This window comes from Rutidosis leptorrhynchoides, chromosome 1 (genome assembly GCF_046630445.1).
Source record: "Rutidosis leptorrhynchoides isolate AG116_Rl617_1_P2 chromosome 1, CSIRO_AGI_Rlap_v1, whole genome shotgun sequence".
Classification (NCBI taxonomy): domain Eukaryota; kingdom Viridiplantae; phylum Streptophyta; class Magnoliopsida; order Asterales; family Asteraceae; genus Rutidosis; species Rutidosis leptorrhynchoides.
In genome coordinates this window covers 672,485,091-672,506,861 of record NC_092333.1, presented here as the reverse complement: position 1 = coordinate 672,506,861, position 21,771 = coordinate 672,485,091, and the positions used below count along the sequence as shown (strand labels likewise).

At 34.0% G+C, this 21,771-nt stretch overlaps 1 protein-coding gene across 1 annotated transcript; it reads right to left on the bottom strand.

Moving 5' to 3' along the window:
• Nucleotides 1–1,292: 1,292 nt before the first annotated feature.
• On the bottom strand, nucleotides 1,293–13,835 carry LOC139851290 (uncharacterized). Its single transcript, XM_071840318.1, has 2 exons — nucleotides 13,668–13,835; nucleotides 1,293–1,865 (listed from the first exon to the last, which is right to left on the bottom strand). The coding sequence occupies exons 1-2, from the start codon at nucleotides 13,833–13,835 to the stop codon at nucleotides 1,293–1,295; spliced, it is 741 nt and encodes a 246-aa protein (XP_071696419.1).
• Between the last annotated feature and the right edge of the window lie 7,936 nt (nucleotides 13,836–21,771).

The following is a 21,771-nucleotide window of genomic DNA, read 5'->3' as shown; positions in this document are numbered from 1 at the left end:
ATTAGTTTTGTTCCAGAAAAAAAAATTGTGAACCGTGAATGTTAAGTATTTTATTTACATTTTTTGTTACCATGGGCGGCCACAATTGTTAAAAGATTAAATGTACGCCAGTGAAAAATAAGGAAGAGCTAATGTCGCAATGACTAAACATTCTCACGTGTTTTATGCGATTAGCTTTTTTTGAAGCTAAGCAAACACCGCTCATCGTTGTCGTCCCCTCTCCTTCCATAAGACCATTTGTAATGGTAGTTGGTGTTGTGAGTTCGTGTTGTGGACTTTTTGCACTTTTTTTATGACTATGACGTGTTGTGTTGTGTTGTGTTGTGTTGTGTTGTTGAGTGGAGTAGTGGTGGTGTTGTGAGTTGGTGTTGTGTTAGTGGAATGCTGATGTGGCATTTAATTTTGTATTTTTCTGTTTTATTTATTTGTTTTATTTTATTTTTATTATTAATATGATTATATTAAATTTTAAAAAATATTATTTAAATTCAACGGCTATATTTCCAACCGTCTGAATTTTTTTTTAAACGGCTATATTTTTCCCTATATAAACACCCACCCATCACAAACTATAACACACACTTCATTTCTCCTAAAAATCTTATAATTTCTCTCAAATTTCAAAATGAGTCCGTTGAATGTTTGCGTAAAAGTTCATTACGGAGGTGAATTTGATCAAGAATTGATGAATTATGCAGCTCACGAAACACGTGATTATTATATTAATGTACGTGAGTATCGTTATTTTTATAGTTTGCTTGCAGTTCTCCATCAAGACATACCATACCCAGTCAGACAAGTATGGTATTTCAATAAAACCCGGAGTTCCCGCCACGCTACTTGAAGATGACCACGATTATTATGCTTTGATTGGAAAAGCTTTGGTACGTAGGCAAGCAATTACGATTTATACTGAATTTAGGGATGAAAGCTACCCTCTTTCTGATTCACCAAGAGAAGTTGCTTCATCTTCGAGTAGCGATGGCAGATTTCAGCAATATGATATCCGCGATTACTTATCTGATTGATGAAGGTGCTTGTTGAAGATAGCCGTTAGGAAAATAATGTAATCGTTTTAGGAACTAAGTTGTTTTTCAATTTTTAGGAAAATAATGTAATCGTATGATTGCGAATGAATTAAATAAACGACTACTTTTTATTAATGAAAATAAAGTACATTAATTCCTAAAACAATACATCAATTTAAAATTCATAAACGAAAATATAAAATACATAACAGATTATTAATTATCAATATTAATATTAGAGCTACGAAAATAAGGTGATAAGTTTCAAACGTGCTCGGTTAAATCTGACGCCAACCGATTGTGAACTTGCTTATCTCTGATTTCCTTAATCCTGACATCTCGATCCCTCAAATTCCTTTCCAACCTTATAGGTCGGTTACTTGGGTGAGCAATCATTTTTTCATCCCTTTTCGAAATCACAAAACCGTTATTTTCTTGAATCATGTTATGTAATACAACACAAGCGTACATATGTCTTCTAATTTTGTTGAAGTCCTTAGATCTTGCCGGAGTCTTTAACGTGGCAAATCTACCTTGTAGTACTCCAAATGCACGTTCAATATCTTTCCTTGCACTTTCTTGAAACCGTTTAAACTTTTTACGCCGTTCATCAATTGGATTGTGGGGAGCTTTGACCAGCATAGCCCAATCTGGGTATATACCATCACCTAGGTAATACCCTCTCTCGTAGTGATGACCGTTTACATTAAACGGTGAAGGTGGAGCAGTGCCCTCTTTAATAGTGTTAAACAACGGTGAATAATTTAAAACGTTAATGTCGTTGTTTGCACCAGCCATTCCAAAGAATGCATGCCATATCCACAAATCTTGAGAAGCCTGAAACAACCCAACCCGTATTCCATACGATAATTTTTTTTTGTAATGATACACATTTACGCGCCAATTAAACGTGTAAACCATTCCACAAAGTTCATTTAAATGTACAACAATTTAAATGTTTACAAAAGGTACGAAGGCCATTAATTAAGTTCAATACAAGTTTGACCCACTACAAATGATAGTTTATAATCCAAGCGACACTTGAGCATGGTTTGGGACTAAACTACCCAAAACGTTAGGCCAACTTCCAAGCTTCAACAAAACATCAAGGGCCACCTAATGCCCGATAACCCCTTTGCCCTTATCCACACCTGCATCTAAAAAGATAAACAACGAGAGGGGTAAGCTAATGCTTAGTGAATGCAATAATTATACATGTACATATATAACCTACTTATTTGCAACCACTTACGCAACACCACATACAAGCTAGCAATACGACGACCATGCAAACATCATGCATAAACTACTATCCACAATTTACAAGAAGCTAGCAACACCAATAGCATATAGTTCAATATTAATTATGCTAATGCCAAACTCACACAACCATGGTTAACCAATAGTAAAAGGGATGGTACTCGAATTTCCCATCGGTGTTCATAACAACCGTTAGTGCACAACACATATATCACTAACCCTTGGACAACACATATCCGTTTATAAAATCGTTAGTGTACAACACATATAACACTAAATCGAACAATACATATCCATTCATAAATCATTAGTGTACAACACATATAGCACTAACTGGACAACATATATCCGTTCTTAAAACAGTTAGCGTACAACACATATAGCACTAACTAGGACGACGCATATCCTTACGTATAAATAAGCACATCATATACGTACAAGTATACTTATTCCACTCACCTTAAAACCTCGGTGGTGATTTAATGCTTCCGAAGACTTCAAAGCAAAGTACCTATTTACATAAGTACACATTCAATTACACACTAGTGGAATTAACCACATTACACAATACTTGAGCATTTAATGACTCAATTCGCATTAAATGACTCAACCACACCAAAACCGCCCTTAAATGGCCAAGACCCGACTTTAACCACTAAAGCTAGTGAATTAAAGTCTTCTAACCTCAACTAACACAAACTTAGGGTAATTCATACCCATTTCACCCAAATTAGGTCAACTAGTACATTTTGACCCATTTTAATTACTTAGCCTCACAATCAAGTCAAACTTACCCATTAACACTTCTTTCATAAATCCAAAAGTGTATTAGTGACTAGCAATACCATTTGACACTTACAACCTCAAATCACAAGATCAAAACCCTAGTTTGTGGCCATTAGGGTTTCATTACAACAACATAACCCAAATTCACCCATTTTACCCTCAAATGGGTCATACAAGTCTCTAGTAACCAAAACTCTAGCCATTAACCAATTAAAACTTAAAACATAAAGTTAGAACTTACCGAGACTATCAACGTGTAGCTAGAGACACAAGGAACAACTTTAATTCTTGCTCCAAAGATCAACCCTCAATCCTTCACTCTCCAATCTCACTTTTAATTCAAATGGGTTTTAAGTTTTGAGAGAGAAAATGAAAGAAAATAGAAAAAGGAAATGAATTAAATGAACAAGTGGCTGTGATTTAATACTCCAATCTGATCTACAAGTAAAAAGACCAAATTACCCTTAAAACCCTTTTAAATTGAGTAGAAATCGGAGTCAGAACAGCAGAGATGCCGCGGCGCAGCCCGTTTGTCGCGGCGCGACGTATCGAAGGAAAAACGACCCCTTTTAACCCAACTTCTTATCCAGATTTGCTTGATATGCCGCGGCGCGGACCCAATTGTCGCGGCGCGGCCTAAGGCTGTATCTGAACAGCTCGACCAACTTAAACAATTTTCGATTTTATTTAATTTGTACATTCCAAACCCGCTTCCTATATTCACCTAGCCTTCAACAATAGTCTCACAAGACTTAACGCTAACCAAACCCATGTTTAAACTTATACATGCACACATTATCAAGTATACATATATGTATATCTACACATATATTCATACATTTACGCATAAGCTAACTAGTTATAAACGTACAAATGATTAAGTAAGTACCTTTCGATACGTACGGGAAAACGGGATGTTACAACTCTCCCCCACTTGAATCGGAGTACGTCCTCACGATCCAAGCTGCATGACAAGAAGGAAGATAAACCAACACAAACTCTTCGGGCTCCCAAGTAAATTCGGAACCTTTACTTCGACGCCATTGGACTTTAAAGGTCCTTACCTCTTTATTTCTTAACCTCTTGACCTTCTCATCGAGTATAGCGATCGGCTCCTCAATATACTCTAACTTATTGTTTAGCTCAATCTCGTCTAAAGGCACCCAAGATGAATCATCCGCAAGACACTTACGGAGATGGGAAACATGAAACGTATTATGGATCCCTGCAAGCTCTTCTGGTAATTCCAAACGATACGCGACTTCACCAACACGAGCTAAAACCTTAAATGGTCCAATAAACCGAGGAGCTAATTTTCCTCATTTTCGAAATCGAATAATACCCTTCCATGGCGAAACCTTAAGCATCACCATGTCACCTTCTTGAAATTCGATCGTTCGTCTACGCTTGTCGGCATATGACTTTTGCCTATCTTGAGCCTTTTTCAAATGCTCTCGAATAATATCAATTTTGCTATTCGTCTCTAAGACCAAATCGGTACTCCCGATTTTCTTTTGTCCCACTTCACCCCAACAAATCGGGGTTCGACACCTACGCCCATAAAACATCTCATATGGCGGCATCCCGATACTAGTATGATAACTATTATTGTACGAGAATTCCACCAAAGGCAAATGCTCATCCCAACTACCCCCGAAATCAATAATACACGCTCGTAACATATCTTCCAAAGTTTGATTCGTACGTTCGGTTTGACCGTCCGTTTGAGGATGATACGCCGTGCTCAACTTCAATTGCGTACCCATATCTTCATGAAACTTTTCCCAAAACCGAGATGTAAAACGGGTATCTCGATCTGAAATAATAGATATAGGAACACCGTGTCGAGAGATGACTTCCTTGATAAACAACTTAGCCAAGGTCTCCGACGATATCGCTTCCCGAATGGGAAGAAACAAAGCACTTTTCGTCAATCGATCAACTATAACCCAAATCGAATCAAATTGGGTTCTCGCCGTTTTAGGTAACTTCGTGATGAAATCCTTGGTAATGTGCTCCCATTTCCATTTCGAGATTTCTAACGATTGTAACTTACCATACGGCTTTTGGTGCTCGGCCTTAACTTGCAAACATGTAACACATTGTTCAACATATTTTACAACATCACGTTTCATGCCCGGCCACCAATAATCCTTTCGCAAATCATGATACATTTTCGTTGCGCCCGGATGAATGGAATACTTTGACTTATGTGCTTCATCAAGTAGCACCCGTCGGTAATCACCCATCTTAGGCACCCACACTCTTCCTTGAAAAGACAACAAACCACGCGAGCCCATAGTAATGAACTCCGATTGTCCCACAATTCGCTCCACATGCTTGTTGTGAACATAAGCCTCTATTTGAATCACACCGAGTTTTTCCAGAAAATCGTTAGTAATAATCATACGTAACAATCCAAATCGTATCGCCGGGTGATGACTCTTTCGACTTAACGCATCCGCGACCACATTTGCCTTGCTTGGATGATAAAGTATTTCACAATCATAATCTTTCACCACGTCCATCCACCTACGTTGACGATAATTCAAATCTCGTTGATTAAAGAGATGTTTCAAACTCTTATGATCCGAATATATCGTACTCTTGACACCATACAAGTAGTGGCGCCAAATTTTCAATGCATGCACCACCGCCGCCAACTCAAGATCATGAGTCGGATATCTCGTTTCGTGTTCCTTTAATTGTCGAGAGGCGTAAGCAATGACTTTACCTCTTTGCAATAGAACACACCCGAGCCCATTTAACGACGCATCACAATAAACCGTCATATCTTCCACCCCTTCCGGCAAAACTAATACCGGAGCTTGACACAACTTCTCTTTTAACAATTGAAAAACAATTTCTTGCTCGTTCTCTCAATTAAACCTCGCGTTCTTCCTTGTCAATTTCGTCAACGAAGAAGCGATCTTAGAAAAGTCTTGGATAAACCGACGATAATAACCGGCCAATCCGAGAAAACTTCGGACTTCCGTAGCCGTAGTCGGTTGTCTCCAACTCTTCACCGTCTCAATCTTCCCCGGATCTACTTGAATACCGTCCTTGTTCACAATGTGGCCAAGGAATTGAACCTCCCTTAGCCAAAATTCACATTTGGAGAACTTGGCATACAACTTCTCCTTTCTTAACGTCTTCAATACTTCATGCAAATGACGTTCATGTTCGTTCATACTTTTCGAGTAGACTAGTATGTCGTCAATGAACACAATCACCGACTTGTCCAACATAGGTTCGCACACTGGGTTCATAAGGTCCATGAATGCCGCCGGTGCATTCGTAAGACCAAAAGGCATAACTACAAACTCAAAATGCCCATAACGCGTTCGAAAAGCCGTTTTCTCTATGTCTTCCTCACGAACCCGCACTTGATGATAGCCGGGCCGTAAGTCAATCTTAGAAAAATACGTTGCGCCTTGGAGTTGGTCAAACAAATCGTCAATCCTAGGTAATGGATAGCGATTCTTGATCGTCACTTTGTTCAACTCCCGATAATCGATGCACATCCGCATACTTCCATCTTTCTTTTTCACAAACAAGACCGGAGCACCCCATGGTGAGGAGTTCGGTCGAATGAAACCCTTTTCAAGCAACTCTTGGGTTTGATTTAACAACTCTTGCATTTCCGTAGGTGCTAAACAATAAGGAGTTTTATCAATGGGGGTAGCCCCCGGAACCAACTCAATGCGAAATTCTACTTGTCTTTCCACCGGAACACCCGGTAACTCGTCCGAAAAAACGTCTTCGAATTCACTAACCACCGGAATTTCACGAATGGGTGGTGGCTCATCACGAGTATCCACAACATGGGCAAGATAAGCCATGCCACCACTAACAAGAAAACGATGTGCCCGTGCAAAAGAACATACCGGCACAAGTCTTCTTTGTTTATCGCCGTGAATAATTAACTCTCCCCCACTTGGGGCCTTTACACGAATAAATTTTTCGTGACATGCAATATCGGCTCTATAATGATCGAGCCAATCCATACCCACAACGATATCAAAATCGCCCAAAGTCATAGGAATGAGATCAATTTTAAAGTTTTAGGCACCAAATACAACATCACAATTTTTACATACGTCAACCACTAGCACCGTCTTGCTGTCCGCTATTTCGACTTCTACCGGACGACTTAACTTAGCCAATAGCTTATTAAGTTTAGGTATAAATCGAGGTGACACAAAAGACAAATTTGCACCACTATCAAATAGAATCCTTGCCGGATTAGAGTTAACCATGAAAGTACCTGAGACAACTTCGTTCGATTGTTTGGCTTCATCATTGGTCATCAAATAATTTCGACCTCTAGCCGTACCCGCCGCCTTTTCTAACCGCTTAACATTATCATTGCGCAACTCGGGACACTCGGGCCTCTTGTACCCTTCTTTACCACAGTTGAAACAAGTAAATTTGGGTGTGGAAGGTGAGTTGGGGCAATCACGAGAGATGTGACCTTTTTGCCCACAAGTATAGCAAGTGGGTACATAACCACCGGAGCCAACTTTCTTCACACTATTAACACTTTCGGAGCCCTTCTTGTTCTTTTTGTTGGAAAAGCTCGAATGATTCGAATTCTCGAACTTCCTCTTACCAAAAGTAAAACTACTCTTTCTAAACACAAGCGCTTCAAAACCCTTCGCCATATTGAATAATTCATCAAAGCTCTTCACTACGTTCACACTAATTTTCTCTTGATAATTATCATTCAAGATCCTATAAAAATCTTCCTTCAACATTTTATCATTCCCGACATACTCCGGGCAAAATTGGGTCTTGGACAAAAACACGGATTTGAGAGTGTTCAAATCCATCGACCCTTGCCTCAAGGAACGTAACTCGTCCTTAAGCCTAGTTAGATCGGCCGAAGTTCGGTACTCATCGAAAAACTCTACCTTGAATTCATCCCAAGTAAAATTCATGCATTGTTCTTCACCATAAACTTGGATTTTCGCATCCCACCATAGCTTAGCGTCACCCCTTAACATGCTACAACCATACCTTGTCTTCTTATCAAGAGGACATTCACAAGTACAGAAAGCCCCCTCCATATCGGAGATCCATCGGGCACTCTTGAGAGGGTCTCGTTCATCTTCAAAGGTGGGAGGTTGAGAATCCTTAAAATTCTTATAAAAGAAGTCCCGTCTCCCCACATTATCCTCTTGATGAACGGCCTTCACTTGCTCCTTGACTACATTGACTAATTTCTCGTCAATCGTATCTAGAAACATTTTCTTAACATCCTCGAGGAACTCCGCCTTTTGACGTTTAAAGATGGCCTCAACTTTGGCCGTGAACTCAACGTCCTCACTCGTACCCCCATTTTCGGTGTCGTATCCGTTTCTCATCTTCATTCTATAAAACGGAAAAGATTAAACAACGAACGAACAAAAGGACATAACACGTATGCATATACGTATACCCCACACTACTCCATATTACTCAACAATCATCGTACATTACTTGTTTGACATGATTCGCACCCGTAACAATGGTAGCTAATCATTGTTACGCGAACACGTCGCATTAACTCGCTAGTACAACATCCATCTCGCTTGATGATTGCTAAACACGACACAATTCAATTAGCACGAGGTTAGTTCACATAAACCAAAGTACTAACAAATTACGATTTGACCCAAAGTCCTACAAGTCCCGCATAAAAGCGCATACACAATAAAGTCTAAGTCTAGGCACCTATCTCAAGTCGCCTAAATCCCTTAGACCATGCTCTGATACCACTTGAAACAACCCAACCCGTATTCCATACGATATAAATTTTTTTTTTTTGTAATGATACACATTTCCGCGCCAATTAAATGTGTAAACCATTCCACAAAGTTCATTTAAACGTACAACAATTTAAATGTTTACAAAAGGTACGAAGGCCATTAATTAAGTTCAATACAAGTTTGACCCATTACAAATGATAGTTTATAATCCAAGCGACACTTGAGCATGGTTTGGGACTAAACTACCTAAAACGTTAGGCCAACTTCCAAGCTTCAACAAAACATCAAGGGCCACCTAATGCCCGATAACCCCTTTGCCCTTATCCACACCTGCATCTAAAAAGATAAACAACGAGAGGGGTAAGCTAATGCTTAGTGAATGCAATAATTATACATGTACATATATAACCTACTTATTTGCAACCACTTACGCAACACCGCATACAAGCTAGCAATACGACGACCATGCAAACATCATGCATAAACTACTATCCACAATTTACAAGAAGCTAGCAACACCAATAGCATATAGTTCAATATTAATTATGATAATGCCAAACTCACACAACCATGGTTAACCAATAGTAAAAGGGATGGTACTCGAATTTCCCATCGGTGTTCATAACAACCGTTAGTGCACAACACATATATCACTAACCCTTGGACAACACATATCCTATTATAAAATTGTTAGTGTACAACACATATAACACTAAATCAGACAACACATATCCATTCATAAATCATTAGTGTACAACACATATAACACTAACTGGACAACATATATCCGTTCTTAAATCCGTTAGCGTACAACACATATAGCACTAACTAGGACAACGCATATCCTTACGTACAAATAAGCACATCATATACGTACAAGTATACTTATTCCACTCACCTTAACACCTCGGTGGTGATTTAATGCTTCCGAAGACTTCAAAGCAAAGTACCTATTTACATAAGTACACATTCAATTACACACTAGTGGAATTAACCACATTACACAATACTTGAGCATTTAATGACTCAATTCGCATTAAATGACTCAACCACACCAAAACTGCCCTTAAATGACCAAGACCCGACTTTAACCACTAAAGCTAGTGAATTAAAGTCTTCTAACCTCAACTAACACAAACTTAGGGTAATTCATACCCATTTCACCCAAACTAGGTCAACTAGTACATTTTGACCCATTTTAATTACTTAGCCTCACAATCAAGTCAAACTTACCCATTAACACTTCTTTCATAAATCCAAAAGTGTATTAGTGACTAGCAATACCATTTGACACTTACAACCTCAAATCACAAGATCAAAACCCTAGTTTGTGGCCATTAGGGTTTTATTACAACAACATAACCCAAATTCACCCATTTTACCCTCAAATGGGTCATACAAGTCTCTAGTAACCAAAACTCTAGCCATTAGCCAATTAAAACTTAAAACATAAAGTTAGAACTTACCGAGACTATCAACGTGTAGCTAGAGACACAAGGAACAACTTTAATTCTTGCTCCAAAGATCAACCCTCAATCCTTCACTCTCCAATCTCACTTTTAATTCAAATGGGTTTTAAGTTTTGGGAGAGAAAATGAAAGAAAATAGAAAAAGGAAATGAATTAAATGAACAAGTGGCTGTTATTTAATACTCCAATCTGATCTACAAGCAAAAAGACCAAATTACCCCTAAAACCCTTTTAAATTGAGTAGAAATCGGAGTCAGAACAGCAGAGATGCCGCAGCGCGGCCCGTTTGTCGCGGCGCGACATATCGAAGGAAAAACGACCCCTTTTAACCCAACTTCTGATCCTGATTTGCTTGATATGCCGCGGCGCAGACCCAATTGTCGCGGCGCGGCCTAAGGCTGTATCTGAACAGCTCGACCAACTTAAACAATTTTCAATTTTATTTAATTTGTACATTCCAAACCCGCTTCCTATATTCACCTAGCCTTCAACAATAGTCTCACAAGACTTAACGCTAACCAAACCCATGTTTAAACTTATACATGCACACATTATCAAGTATACATATATGTATATGTATATATATATATATATATATATATATATATATATATATATATATATATATCTACACATATATTCATACATTTACGCATAAGCTAACGAGTTATAAACGTACAAATGATTAAGTAAGTACCTTTCGATACGTACGGGAAAACGGGATGTTACAAAGCCACTGCTTCAAGCATAATAGATGGACCTTTTTGATCCCCTCGAGTATATTGTCTTTGCCAAGCAATTGTACAATTCTTCCATTCCCAATGCATACAATCTATACTACCGAGCATACCCGGCAGACCATGTTTTTGTTCGTGAAAATTATAAAGTCGGGGCAATATCATCGGCGGTTGGTTTTCTCAAATACACGAGAGCAAACAAATGAAATACGCATCTACAAAAATATCTAGACATAAAGCAGCCATTTTCTCACCAATTTTTATATATTCGTCAAACATATCTGGTGTAGTTCCATACGCCATTTGACGTATGGCCGCGGTGCACTTTTGTAGGATGGTCAAACTTTGATGACTAACTGCGTCTGGACGTTCCCTAAAATACAAAAAATAATCGGGAATATTTGTACTATTAAAGTTAGATATACCTTCGATGATTCGAAGAAATAATTTGTGACGCCCTGTACAAAATCAACGTGTACGGATCATCAACAACAGGTCCATTACACGGTATAATACTATATGCTGTTTAAAAACAAGTTTTGCATTCATGTAAAGGTAACGTCTTTACCAACGTCAAATGTTTTACAAAAGATGACGTCTTTACCAAAGTCAAATGTTTTACAAGGATAACGTACTTCTACGAATAGAAAGCATTAACATAAGTACGTGACACAAAGGTCATTACAAAACCATTGTTCAAATGTAACCTAAGTTGTGAATGCAAAGTAAAAGTTCCATGCTTGAGACATCTCTAAACAATGCAGCGGAAGTCTAACACAGCGAGTCTGTAACAGCAAGTCTATAACACCAAGACTATAACAGCAAGTCTAACAGCGGACGCAACAACGTCTAAGCACTTGAGAAATACATGCTTAAAAAGTCAACACGAATGTTGGTGAGCTATAGTTTGTTTGTAAACAACAATGTAATGTAGACCACAAGATTTCGTATTCAAAACAGTATCTCGAATCCGTATGATAAAGTATATGCTTATCCGTGGGCACCCGGTAACTAACTTAACAAGTAATATCACCCCCTAAAAGTACACCTGGCAAGTGCGTAAGTTTACGAAGTATTAAACACCCGTTGAATGCTAGCGCGACTCGCCCGAGTAGGGATGTCAAACCCTATGGATCCATATCTAAGATTCGCGTTACCGATCTAAGGGGAATCTTTGTGCCGTTATGTCACTCACACATATATAAAGTTTAAGTACTCGTGTATAGTATGTAAAACATAAAAGGCGCATGTATTCTCAGTCCTAAAAATAGTTAAAGTAAAAGGGAGCTATAACTCACAGTGAATGTGCGGTAAAATCGATACGAAAATGTAAGCAAGAAGTAAGTCGGTCCAAACGAGTAAGTTGGTCGATCCAAAAGGTCCTCAACCTAAGTCAATGGTTACTAAGTCAGTAAATTGTTCCCCAAAAGTTTAAAAGTAAATAAATTAAGTTTAAGTATCATCATCATCATCATTCGTAAAAGATAAAGTAAGTTTTCAACAAGAATAGAGATCGAAACAAAAGGATGACTTCGGACAGCTGCTACGATCTCTATACAAACTGAAAAAATGTGTGGTCAGTGGCCAAGGCTCCGTATGTGAGTCCTCGTACCTCTATCCAATTTTCAGATCCTAACTCGATGTCGTTTGACCGTGGCGACGGTTCAAGCGCGAGTAGGTCAGGATTTTTCAGCACGTCGTTACAAAGGCATAGTGACTTTCGGAAGGCTATAAATCCTAAACCGTATATCAGATTTAGGTAAGTCTTAAACGGAAAGTCATCTACTCGAACCGAACTATCTGGAAATCATCTTTCCAGAAGTCCCAGGAGTCTGATCAGACCCTGAAAAACAGAAACAAGTGCTCCGGTGGGTTTCTTGGTGCTTGATGCTCATCACGGTTCTCATCCTTGATGCGTATAAGCTTCAAGTGTACAACTCTTTGACATTTTAGCATCATTATGACCAAGTTTTAACCATCAACAAACAACTAAAAGTAAAAGCTAACTTTTTACAAGTTTTGAACATCAAGGTTGTCTCTTTATTGTATAAACTCAATAAAGCTTCAACATTTGTCCTTTTGATACAAGTTTATGCATCTTCATCATAAGAGATGATGAAGACTTGATTTTTATCCCCATAAAAATCATAAAAAGGTTCCAAGTAAGTGAGATCTACAATAATAACTTAGATCTCAAGTGTTAAGAAACCTTAAGCTAGAAAGCTTGGATCTTTACAAGATTAATGAGACCATAAGCTAGAAAGCTAAGATCTAGTAAAAGTAATGAGATCATAAACTAAAAAGCTTAGATATTCAACAAAATAATGAAACCCTAAGCTAGAAAGTTTGGATCTTTAATGTTCTTGAAGATCCTTAAAGCAAAAAAGCTAGATCTACAAGTTACATGAAGATCATAAACACAAGTTTTGATCTTTTAACAAAAATAAAGAGATCATAAGCTAGAAAACTCAAAACCAATAAAGTAATGAAGATTCAAAGCTAGAAAGTATAGAGCACAAAAATATAAGTCGAAAAAGTCAGGTCGTTACATAATTCACGACTCATTCGAAAACGTCGTTTGAATTTTTTTTCCGGATACACGGGTGTCTCCGAAAAATAATCATTGTATAACCTCACAGCCGCATCTTCACGATCCATTGCAATATAACCTCGTGTTCGAGGGACTCGTGAACTACTTGCTTCTCCCTCCACCTCTTCTTCCGTTAAACTCTTAACAAAATTAACCACCTTTTCATCATCAGAATCATCAATGATAAAATCGAACATTTTGCATGCATTTTCCATTGTTTGTGATTAAATAATAGAAATATAGAAAGAAAGATTATTTGTGTGTGTAAAATGAATAATAGAGTATGTATATAAATACATAAATATAAAAATAAATAAATTTTTTTATTTCCAACGGCTCAATTCACAAACCAATAGGATTTCGCCACGTCGCATAAACGGCCGTTGGGGTAGCCCTTGCACCTAGCAAAACGCGGCCAAAACGCGGCCAAAAACGCGGTGATACGGCGGGGGGATGGCATTTTGGAGCTGCCACGTCGGTGCCAACGCCGTTGGTGGCTGATCGGTGTCGAAGGGCCGGTCAAAAATAGCCTAATTACTCTACTTTAGATAGGGTAAGTAGGATTCGTTCCACGGGAAGTTATGGTTAACTAGCAAGCAATTTCAAGATTAGTTTGTTTATGATTAACTAAAATTAACTAAAGTAAAGACTATATTAACAATTACTAAGCAAATGTAAACTTTGAATATTTAAGAGCATAAATAACGAGCTAAATGAAAAGGTTGTAATCAATTGATTAAAATCCTTTATCCCTTCACAATCCCAATCTAACATGCATTCATTCAAACAAGTATTATGCTTATCAAGTATTGATCAAATCTCATAGACAAGATTTCTTAGGCTTATCAATTCTAACTATTTTGAGATTGAATCATGCAACCTAGACACTATGTCTTTATCCTTAATCTAATTAACACTAAGTTGGATCAAGAACACAATGTTAAATCACTATAATTCAACTTGCAATAATCACAATCAATAATACTTGCATTGATCAATAAACAATTGTTTTATAATATCACAATTCAAAAGACATAAGTATTATAACATTACAAACCATATAAACTTGAATGAAAAGAACACATGTATCAATTGTTCATGGAAGGAATAAAGTAAAAGAAACTAGCCAAGCATGTTGGTGATGATGCTCATGGTAACTTCTTGAAGTTGCATGATGAACACTCCTTAAAACCTAGCTTGAATCTTTATTTGATGATGATTGATGGTGTGTTTTTGTGTGTTTGATGCTTTTAAAACTGATGGAAAAGGTGTGGAATTCATCGCCTAGGGTTTACCTTATATAAGGGTGAAGTAGGGTAACCCCCAAGCATGAAATCCATCAAATTCGGCCTCAAATTCTATCCAAAAATAGCTCAAGCCACAAATTATGCTCACCGGACGCAAATTATGAAAGGACCCGTTCATATACATTATAAACGATTCACAATAGTTGATTACATTGCAAGGTACTTGACCTCTAAATGATACATTTTACAAATATTGCATTCATTTTTAAAAGATAATCTTTCTTTACAACGAAAGTTGACAGCATGCATACCATTTCATAATATATCCAACTATAATTAACTTAATAATAATCTTGATGAACTCAACGACTCGAATGCTACGTCTTTTGAAATATGCCATGAATGACTCCAAGTAATATCTCTAATATGAGCAAATGCACAGCGGAAGATTTCTTTCATACCTGAGAATAAACATGCTTTCAAGTGTCAACCAAAAGGTTGGTGAGTTCATTAGTTTATCATAAACATTCATTTCCATCATTTTAATAGACCACAAGATTTTCATTTCTCATAAATATACATCCCATGCATAGAGACAAAAATAATCATTCATATGGATTGAACACCTGGTAACCGACATTAACAAGATGCATATAAGAATATCCCCTATCATTTCGAGAAATCCTTCGGACATGATAAAAACAACATCGAAGTACTAAACCATCCGGTACTTTGGACGTGGTTCGTTAGGCCCAATAGATAAATCTTTAGGATTCGCGTCAATTAGTAGATCGGTGTACTAATTCTTAGGTTACCAAGCAAAAGGGGCATATTCGACTTCGATCATTCAACCATATAATGTAGTTTCGATTACTTGTGTCTATTTCGTAAAACATTTATAAAAGCGCATGTATTCTCAGTCCCAAAAATATATATTGCGAAAGCATTTAAAAAGGGAGTAATGAAACTCACCTAATGTATTTTGTAGTAAAAATACATATGACTATATTGAACAATGCAGGGTTGGCCTTGGATTCACGAACCTATATCATTTGTATATATATATATATATATATATATATATATATATATATATATATATATATATATATATATATATATTAAAACGTATAATCGTAATCGCACAAATTTATTATATCTTAATTTATATATTATACATTTAATTTATATATATATTCAAAATAATTAATATTTATTTAGTTATATTAATATTCCATATTTATATACATATTTGTGTAGTGTTATATTTAAAATCAATAGTTTGTTATGTATAAGTATTTATATAAATAATATTACTAGGTTTGATATATATAGTTATGTGAAATATATTTATAGTATAGGTAATAAGTATATTTTTATGTACACAATATTTATCTGTTTAAAAAGATAGTTTTGATAATAATATTGATTTTCTAATAATAATAATAATAATAATAATTTTATTAATAATAATTCCAATAATGATATTGTTAATATCAATACTTATAATAATAATAATAATAGAAATCTTATTAATAATGATAATATTAATAATTATATTACTTAATAATAATACCTATATTGGTAATAATATAAGTAATAACAATAATAATAATAATAATAATAATAATAATAATAATAATAATAATAATAATAATAATAATCATAATTGTAACTAGGGTCATGGTAATAAATATAATAAATGATAACTAATACTTATATTAGTAATAATAACAGTAATAACTAATATTCATAATACTTAATAATAATAATAAATAATAATAATTTTAATACTTAATGATATTAATGATAATAACAATAATGATAAGTGTAATAATAACAATAATAATAATAATAATCGTAATAACAATACTAATAATAATAATACTAATGCTACTTAATGATATTATTTTGTAATAACAAAAATGATAATACTACTAATCCTATTATTTATTAGCATAATACTAACAATTATTAATAATAATAACAATAATAATAATAATAATAATAATAATAATAATAATAATAATAATAATAAAAATAATAATAATAATAATAATAATAATAATAATAATAATAATAATAATAATAATAATAAGAGGACTACCTCTAAGAGAGCTTTAAAAAAAAATTATGCCACCGCCTAGGCTCGAACCCGAGACCTCTCGAACACTCGAACAACCCCTTAACCGTCCATCTGTTTCCCTCATTTCTGTTTTATAACACAACTAAATTTTACTTATTCTTTCTCATTTCTGTTTCTAATTTCCTGTTCTTCTTCTTGAAATCATCTCGATCAGAACTCATCACTCACTCTCATATTGAGTTAATCAATTAATCTAGGACCTTTAAGAATAACATAAAATGAATTAAAGTATATGATTAATTTAACTAAGACTGAAAAAGAAAGAAAAAAAATATAAATAAATAAATAGCTGTAGTTTGAAGAACACGATAAATAACTTAAAATCAAATTCGAAAATTTAGGACGTTTCAGAGTATACTTTCAACATGAAAATGGTTGCAATTCAATCCTATAAACTTTCTGTATCTTCAATTGAACTTGAAATATAACAAATAACTCGAATTCGATGGAAGAACAAATGTTGACTTTTAAAATCCCAAAACTTTGACTCGATAATTTAAATTTGTTAGATGAAATTGGACATTGAAACTTTGCAGTTAGATTAAATGAGAACTTTCTAACAACACTGCTTTAATAGATTTTAAAATTTAACTCGATTGGGAGGTATTTGATTTAAAAACGCACGTACAGAGTATTTACTGGGTGTTCTTCGACATTTGCTTTAATTCGATAAATTTAGACTCTGTGAAAGGTATCTGTAGTTGTTAGTTGATGATATAGGTTATTTGGCAATACCTATCACTGATTGGCATCAATTATATAGTCAAATTGATCTATAGAATTTGTTATAGCAGTCGTACAAAAAAAATATAAAAAGGACATCGTTTGATAATTAAATTTGCTGTATTCTTGGAATTGAATCTGTGATTAGTACGCTTTGGAGACAAGAATCAATTTACATAAAGTTTTGAAAACGATAGTAAACAGAACTTCGATCCTTGTTTTTATATACGTATATAATATATATATATATATATATATATATATTTGTATATACGTAATCTATATAAACCTGTATAATATCTGTATATCTGATTTTCTGATTATTTATGTATATCTAATTATTTCTGTATTTTTCATATCCAGGAAATATAATTATATACAAACATTACCTTTTTAAAATTAATATTAATTTTAATAATAAAATTAGTAAAATAAATTTATATTAATATCGTAATAAAAAAAATGATAATAACCATTTTAAATAAAAATGATAATTTAATTAAAAAATTTTTAATCAAGTTATTAATAATACTTTTAATAATCTTAAATATAATTAAATTTATAATTTTTAATAATAATAATGATACTAATAATATTAATATTAGTATTTATCCTTAATCATATTGAAAGTAATATCAACCATATTAATAACTATATTGTACTTTTAATTTCTTTTACAATTTTTTTAATTATATCAAATTTTCATATTTATGTATTTTACATCATAAAAATGATAACACCCATATTTAAATTAAACATTTATTCTAATAATATAAATAAAAGTAGTAATAATATTTGTAATGATAACAAATTAAATGCATTATTTTTCATATCTATATACTATCTATAATGATATAACTAATACTGTTATTAATTATTAACATTAATATTAGTATTAATAATAATAATGAAAGTAATAATAATATTACTATAATAACTATATTTCAACTTGCTGATAATATATTGTTAATTATGTATTATTTAGTAATCATGTAATATTATTTAATAACTTTTATTGATTATTTATTATTTATAAATTATATATATATATATATATATATATATATATATATATATATATATATATATATATATATATATATTACAATGTACATAAATAGAGATCATATATATATATATATATATATATATATATATATATATATATATATATATATATATATATATATATATATATATTTAAAAATAAAAAAAATAAATGGTTCGTGAATCTTCGGGTATAGTCAAGGTCAAATGGATATATGATACAGTTCAAAGATTTTAAGACTCAATATTACAACCTTTGCTTCTCGTATCGAAATCATTTAAAGATAAAGTTTAAATTTAGTCGAAAATTCCCGGGTCGTCACAGTACCTACCAGTTAAAGAAATTTCGTCCCGAAATTTGAGTGTGGTGGTCATGGCTAACAATAAAAATGTTTTCATAATAAATATGAGTTGATAAATAGAGTTTTATCATCAGTGAGTAATATGGATAAAACAATTCGTTTATTCGAAACGTATGGTTGAAGCTATTATAACAGAGTGAAATGAGGAATAGAAATTTGCCTTAACCAGTGACGTAGTCAAGGTTGATTTTAGAAAACAAGGTGCGTCTTAACTTTTAACGTTGTCTTGATTGAATTCCGAAATTTAAGGGAATTAAAAGAAAATCTTGGAAATCTATAAGATCTGATTCTTCGGGATTTAAGGGAATTAGGATCTCTTTAATTAAATGCGGTGATCTGCCTCAATTATTCTGTCTAATATTTCCCTTATAAATTAAACTCTTCCGTTCCATTATTCTCACCATTCCTATACTTTCTTTCTTAGTTCATACATCCAAAAGATTGTAAAAATGTTTAATCCCGTTCTAATCCTTGATATTTTTCTAATTATCATTTCTGTCATCCTTCTTTTCAATCTTTCACCAGAAAAATCTGTTTACTTCTACTATTACCTTGGCTGATATTATTCTTAATTATACCGTGTCTTTATGTTGCGATAAACATTGATATATACGGTTTGTAATTTATGTGTGGTTATCAGGCTTTATATTCTCTCTTATATTTTGGATCTCTTTGCCTTTTTATTATCCTCCCGACTTCTAGTAAAGCGAACAATGGTCCAGAATTTGTAAATACGGAGTTTCAAATGAACTTAATGTTCTAACCAAGAAAGAATGTAATCGTACGATTTGATTTGTCAAATTATTAGAATCATTGAGAATGGAACTATCAAGAATATACTTTCTTGATATGTTCAGAAGTTAAGCAGAATGAAAGAGTCATGGAACATGGCACATGATGACGTTATGATCTGTGAATCATCATGTCCCATTAGAAACTCAGCATGACTTACTGTAATATAATCACGTTGATCAAGTGTCATTATGTTATACTAACTCATGCATCAGTTCCCAACATTACTTCAATAACATTCATATTTTAGGCTCGAAAGTTTACAAAATATAGAAACTAACAGTTTCTATATGATGTAACACTGATAGCAAAAGAGGTTAATGATTTCAGATAAGAATAGTTATGAAAATATCTTCAGAAATATGGAGGATATTTATAATGAAAGATACGATGATATCTTGGAATTACTAATATCGAAGGATGGTGAAGAAAATAATTTTTTTATTTTTATTTTTTTGCAAGAGTTTGGAGTCAAAAACAAGGTATTCGCTAAAGGTTTCATCAGAAACAGAATCATCAGGATTCTTAATGTACAAGTTTAGTCCTTGTGATTTGTTCAGAGACTCCTTCGTAGTTTGCTCAATCAGTTTTTCAGTTTCAAACTTTTTCTGAGCTTTGCCAACTTACAATTCTTTATCATCAACTTTTGGCTGTTGAGGTCGTTTACAATTTTTGTTACTTCATTCAAATTTTCAAAATTCAGAGCATTAATTCGCAGACTTGGTGCTTTTTCAGAATTTCAGAATGAAAGATCATAGTTCTAAGAGATAAATGTTATATGGATACATATAACTGTTGATGTGAAAATGTTGCGAGACTCACAATACAGATTTGTTGATTCCCAGTAATTGGTATGGCAATTCTTGTTACAAGATGCAGATGAGTACATGATGAGACTTCAATAGATAAATATAGTGATTTGTCAGAGAGATTTAAGCCAAGGAGCAACGAGGTTGCTGGTACGTCTGCTGGTAATATGATGGAATATAAAAGGGTTCCTCGGTAACAATAAAAGAGCATGCATATAAATCAAGGTGATAATAAGGTTGTTTCGAACGAAAAGTCGGAGTTGACTTGTTGGAGCTGTGACAAAATTTGCTACTTTGAAGGGAATTACCAATTTATTTTGGGTAATCATAATACTAAAGGAATTAGCACAGATACGTGTTAAACGTTTACTCAGGTTCCGAGAGTTTTCAAGTGCATAACTATATGCATCAATCTTTTCTTCCGTAGATGAAGTGCGGTTGGTTTATCCTCTCGATTGAGGTGTTTTCAAGAATCATGAAATGTTTGAACGCAGATTATAATCGTCAAGATACAAATGAGGTTTAAAATGAAATCAAGTGGCAAACTTGAAGAAATGTTTAGTTTCATATGTTATGATCAATATTTTAATTCATTTTAATTGTCCAATATTATTAGTCCACAGTCGATAGTCCACAGTTAACAGTCCAATAATTCATATATAATTTAATATATAATATTCAAATTAATTAATACGTATCGTGACCCGTGTACATGTCTCAGACTCGATCACAACTCAAACTATATATATTATTGTAGAATCAACCTCAACCCTGTATAGAGAACTCGATCATTACTGCATATAGAGTGTCTATGGTGATTCCAAATAATATATATAGATGCGTCGATATGATATGTTAAAACCTTGTATACGTGTCCCGATATTTAAAGTGCGTAGAATAAATAACAGAAATTAAATGACGATAAATAAAGTGCGTAAAGTAAATAATAATAGAAATTAAATGACGATAAATAAAATTGCGATAATTAAACTGCGATAAATAAAACGTAATCAGTTAGCTAGGAA

Excerpts from the sequence above, each read along its gene's own strand:
- LOC139851290 (XM_071840318.1), bottom strand. The coding sequence starts at position 13,835 with ATGGAAAATGCATGCAAAATGTTCGATTTTATCATTGATGATTCTGAT. Across the intron at positions 1,866-13,667 it reads TGGATCGTGAAGATGCGGCT|GCTTCTCAAGATTTGTGGAT; the intron begins GTGAGGTTATAC and ends GGGTTGTTTCAG.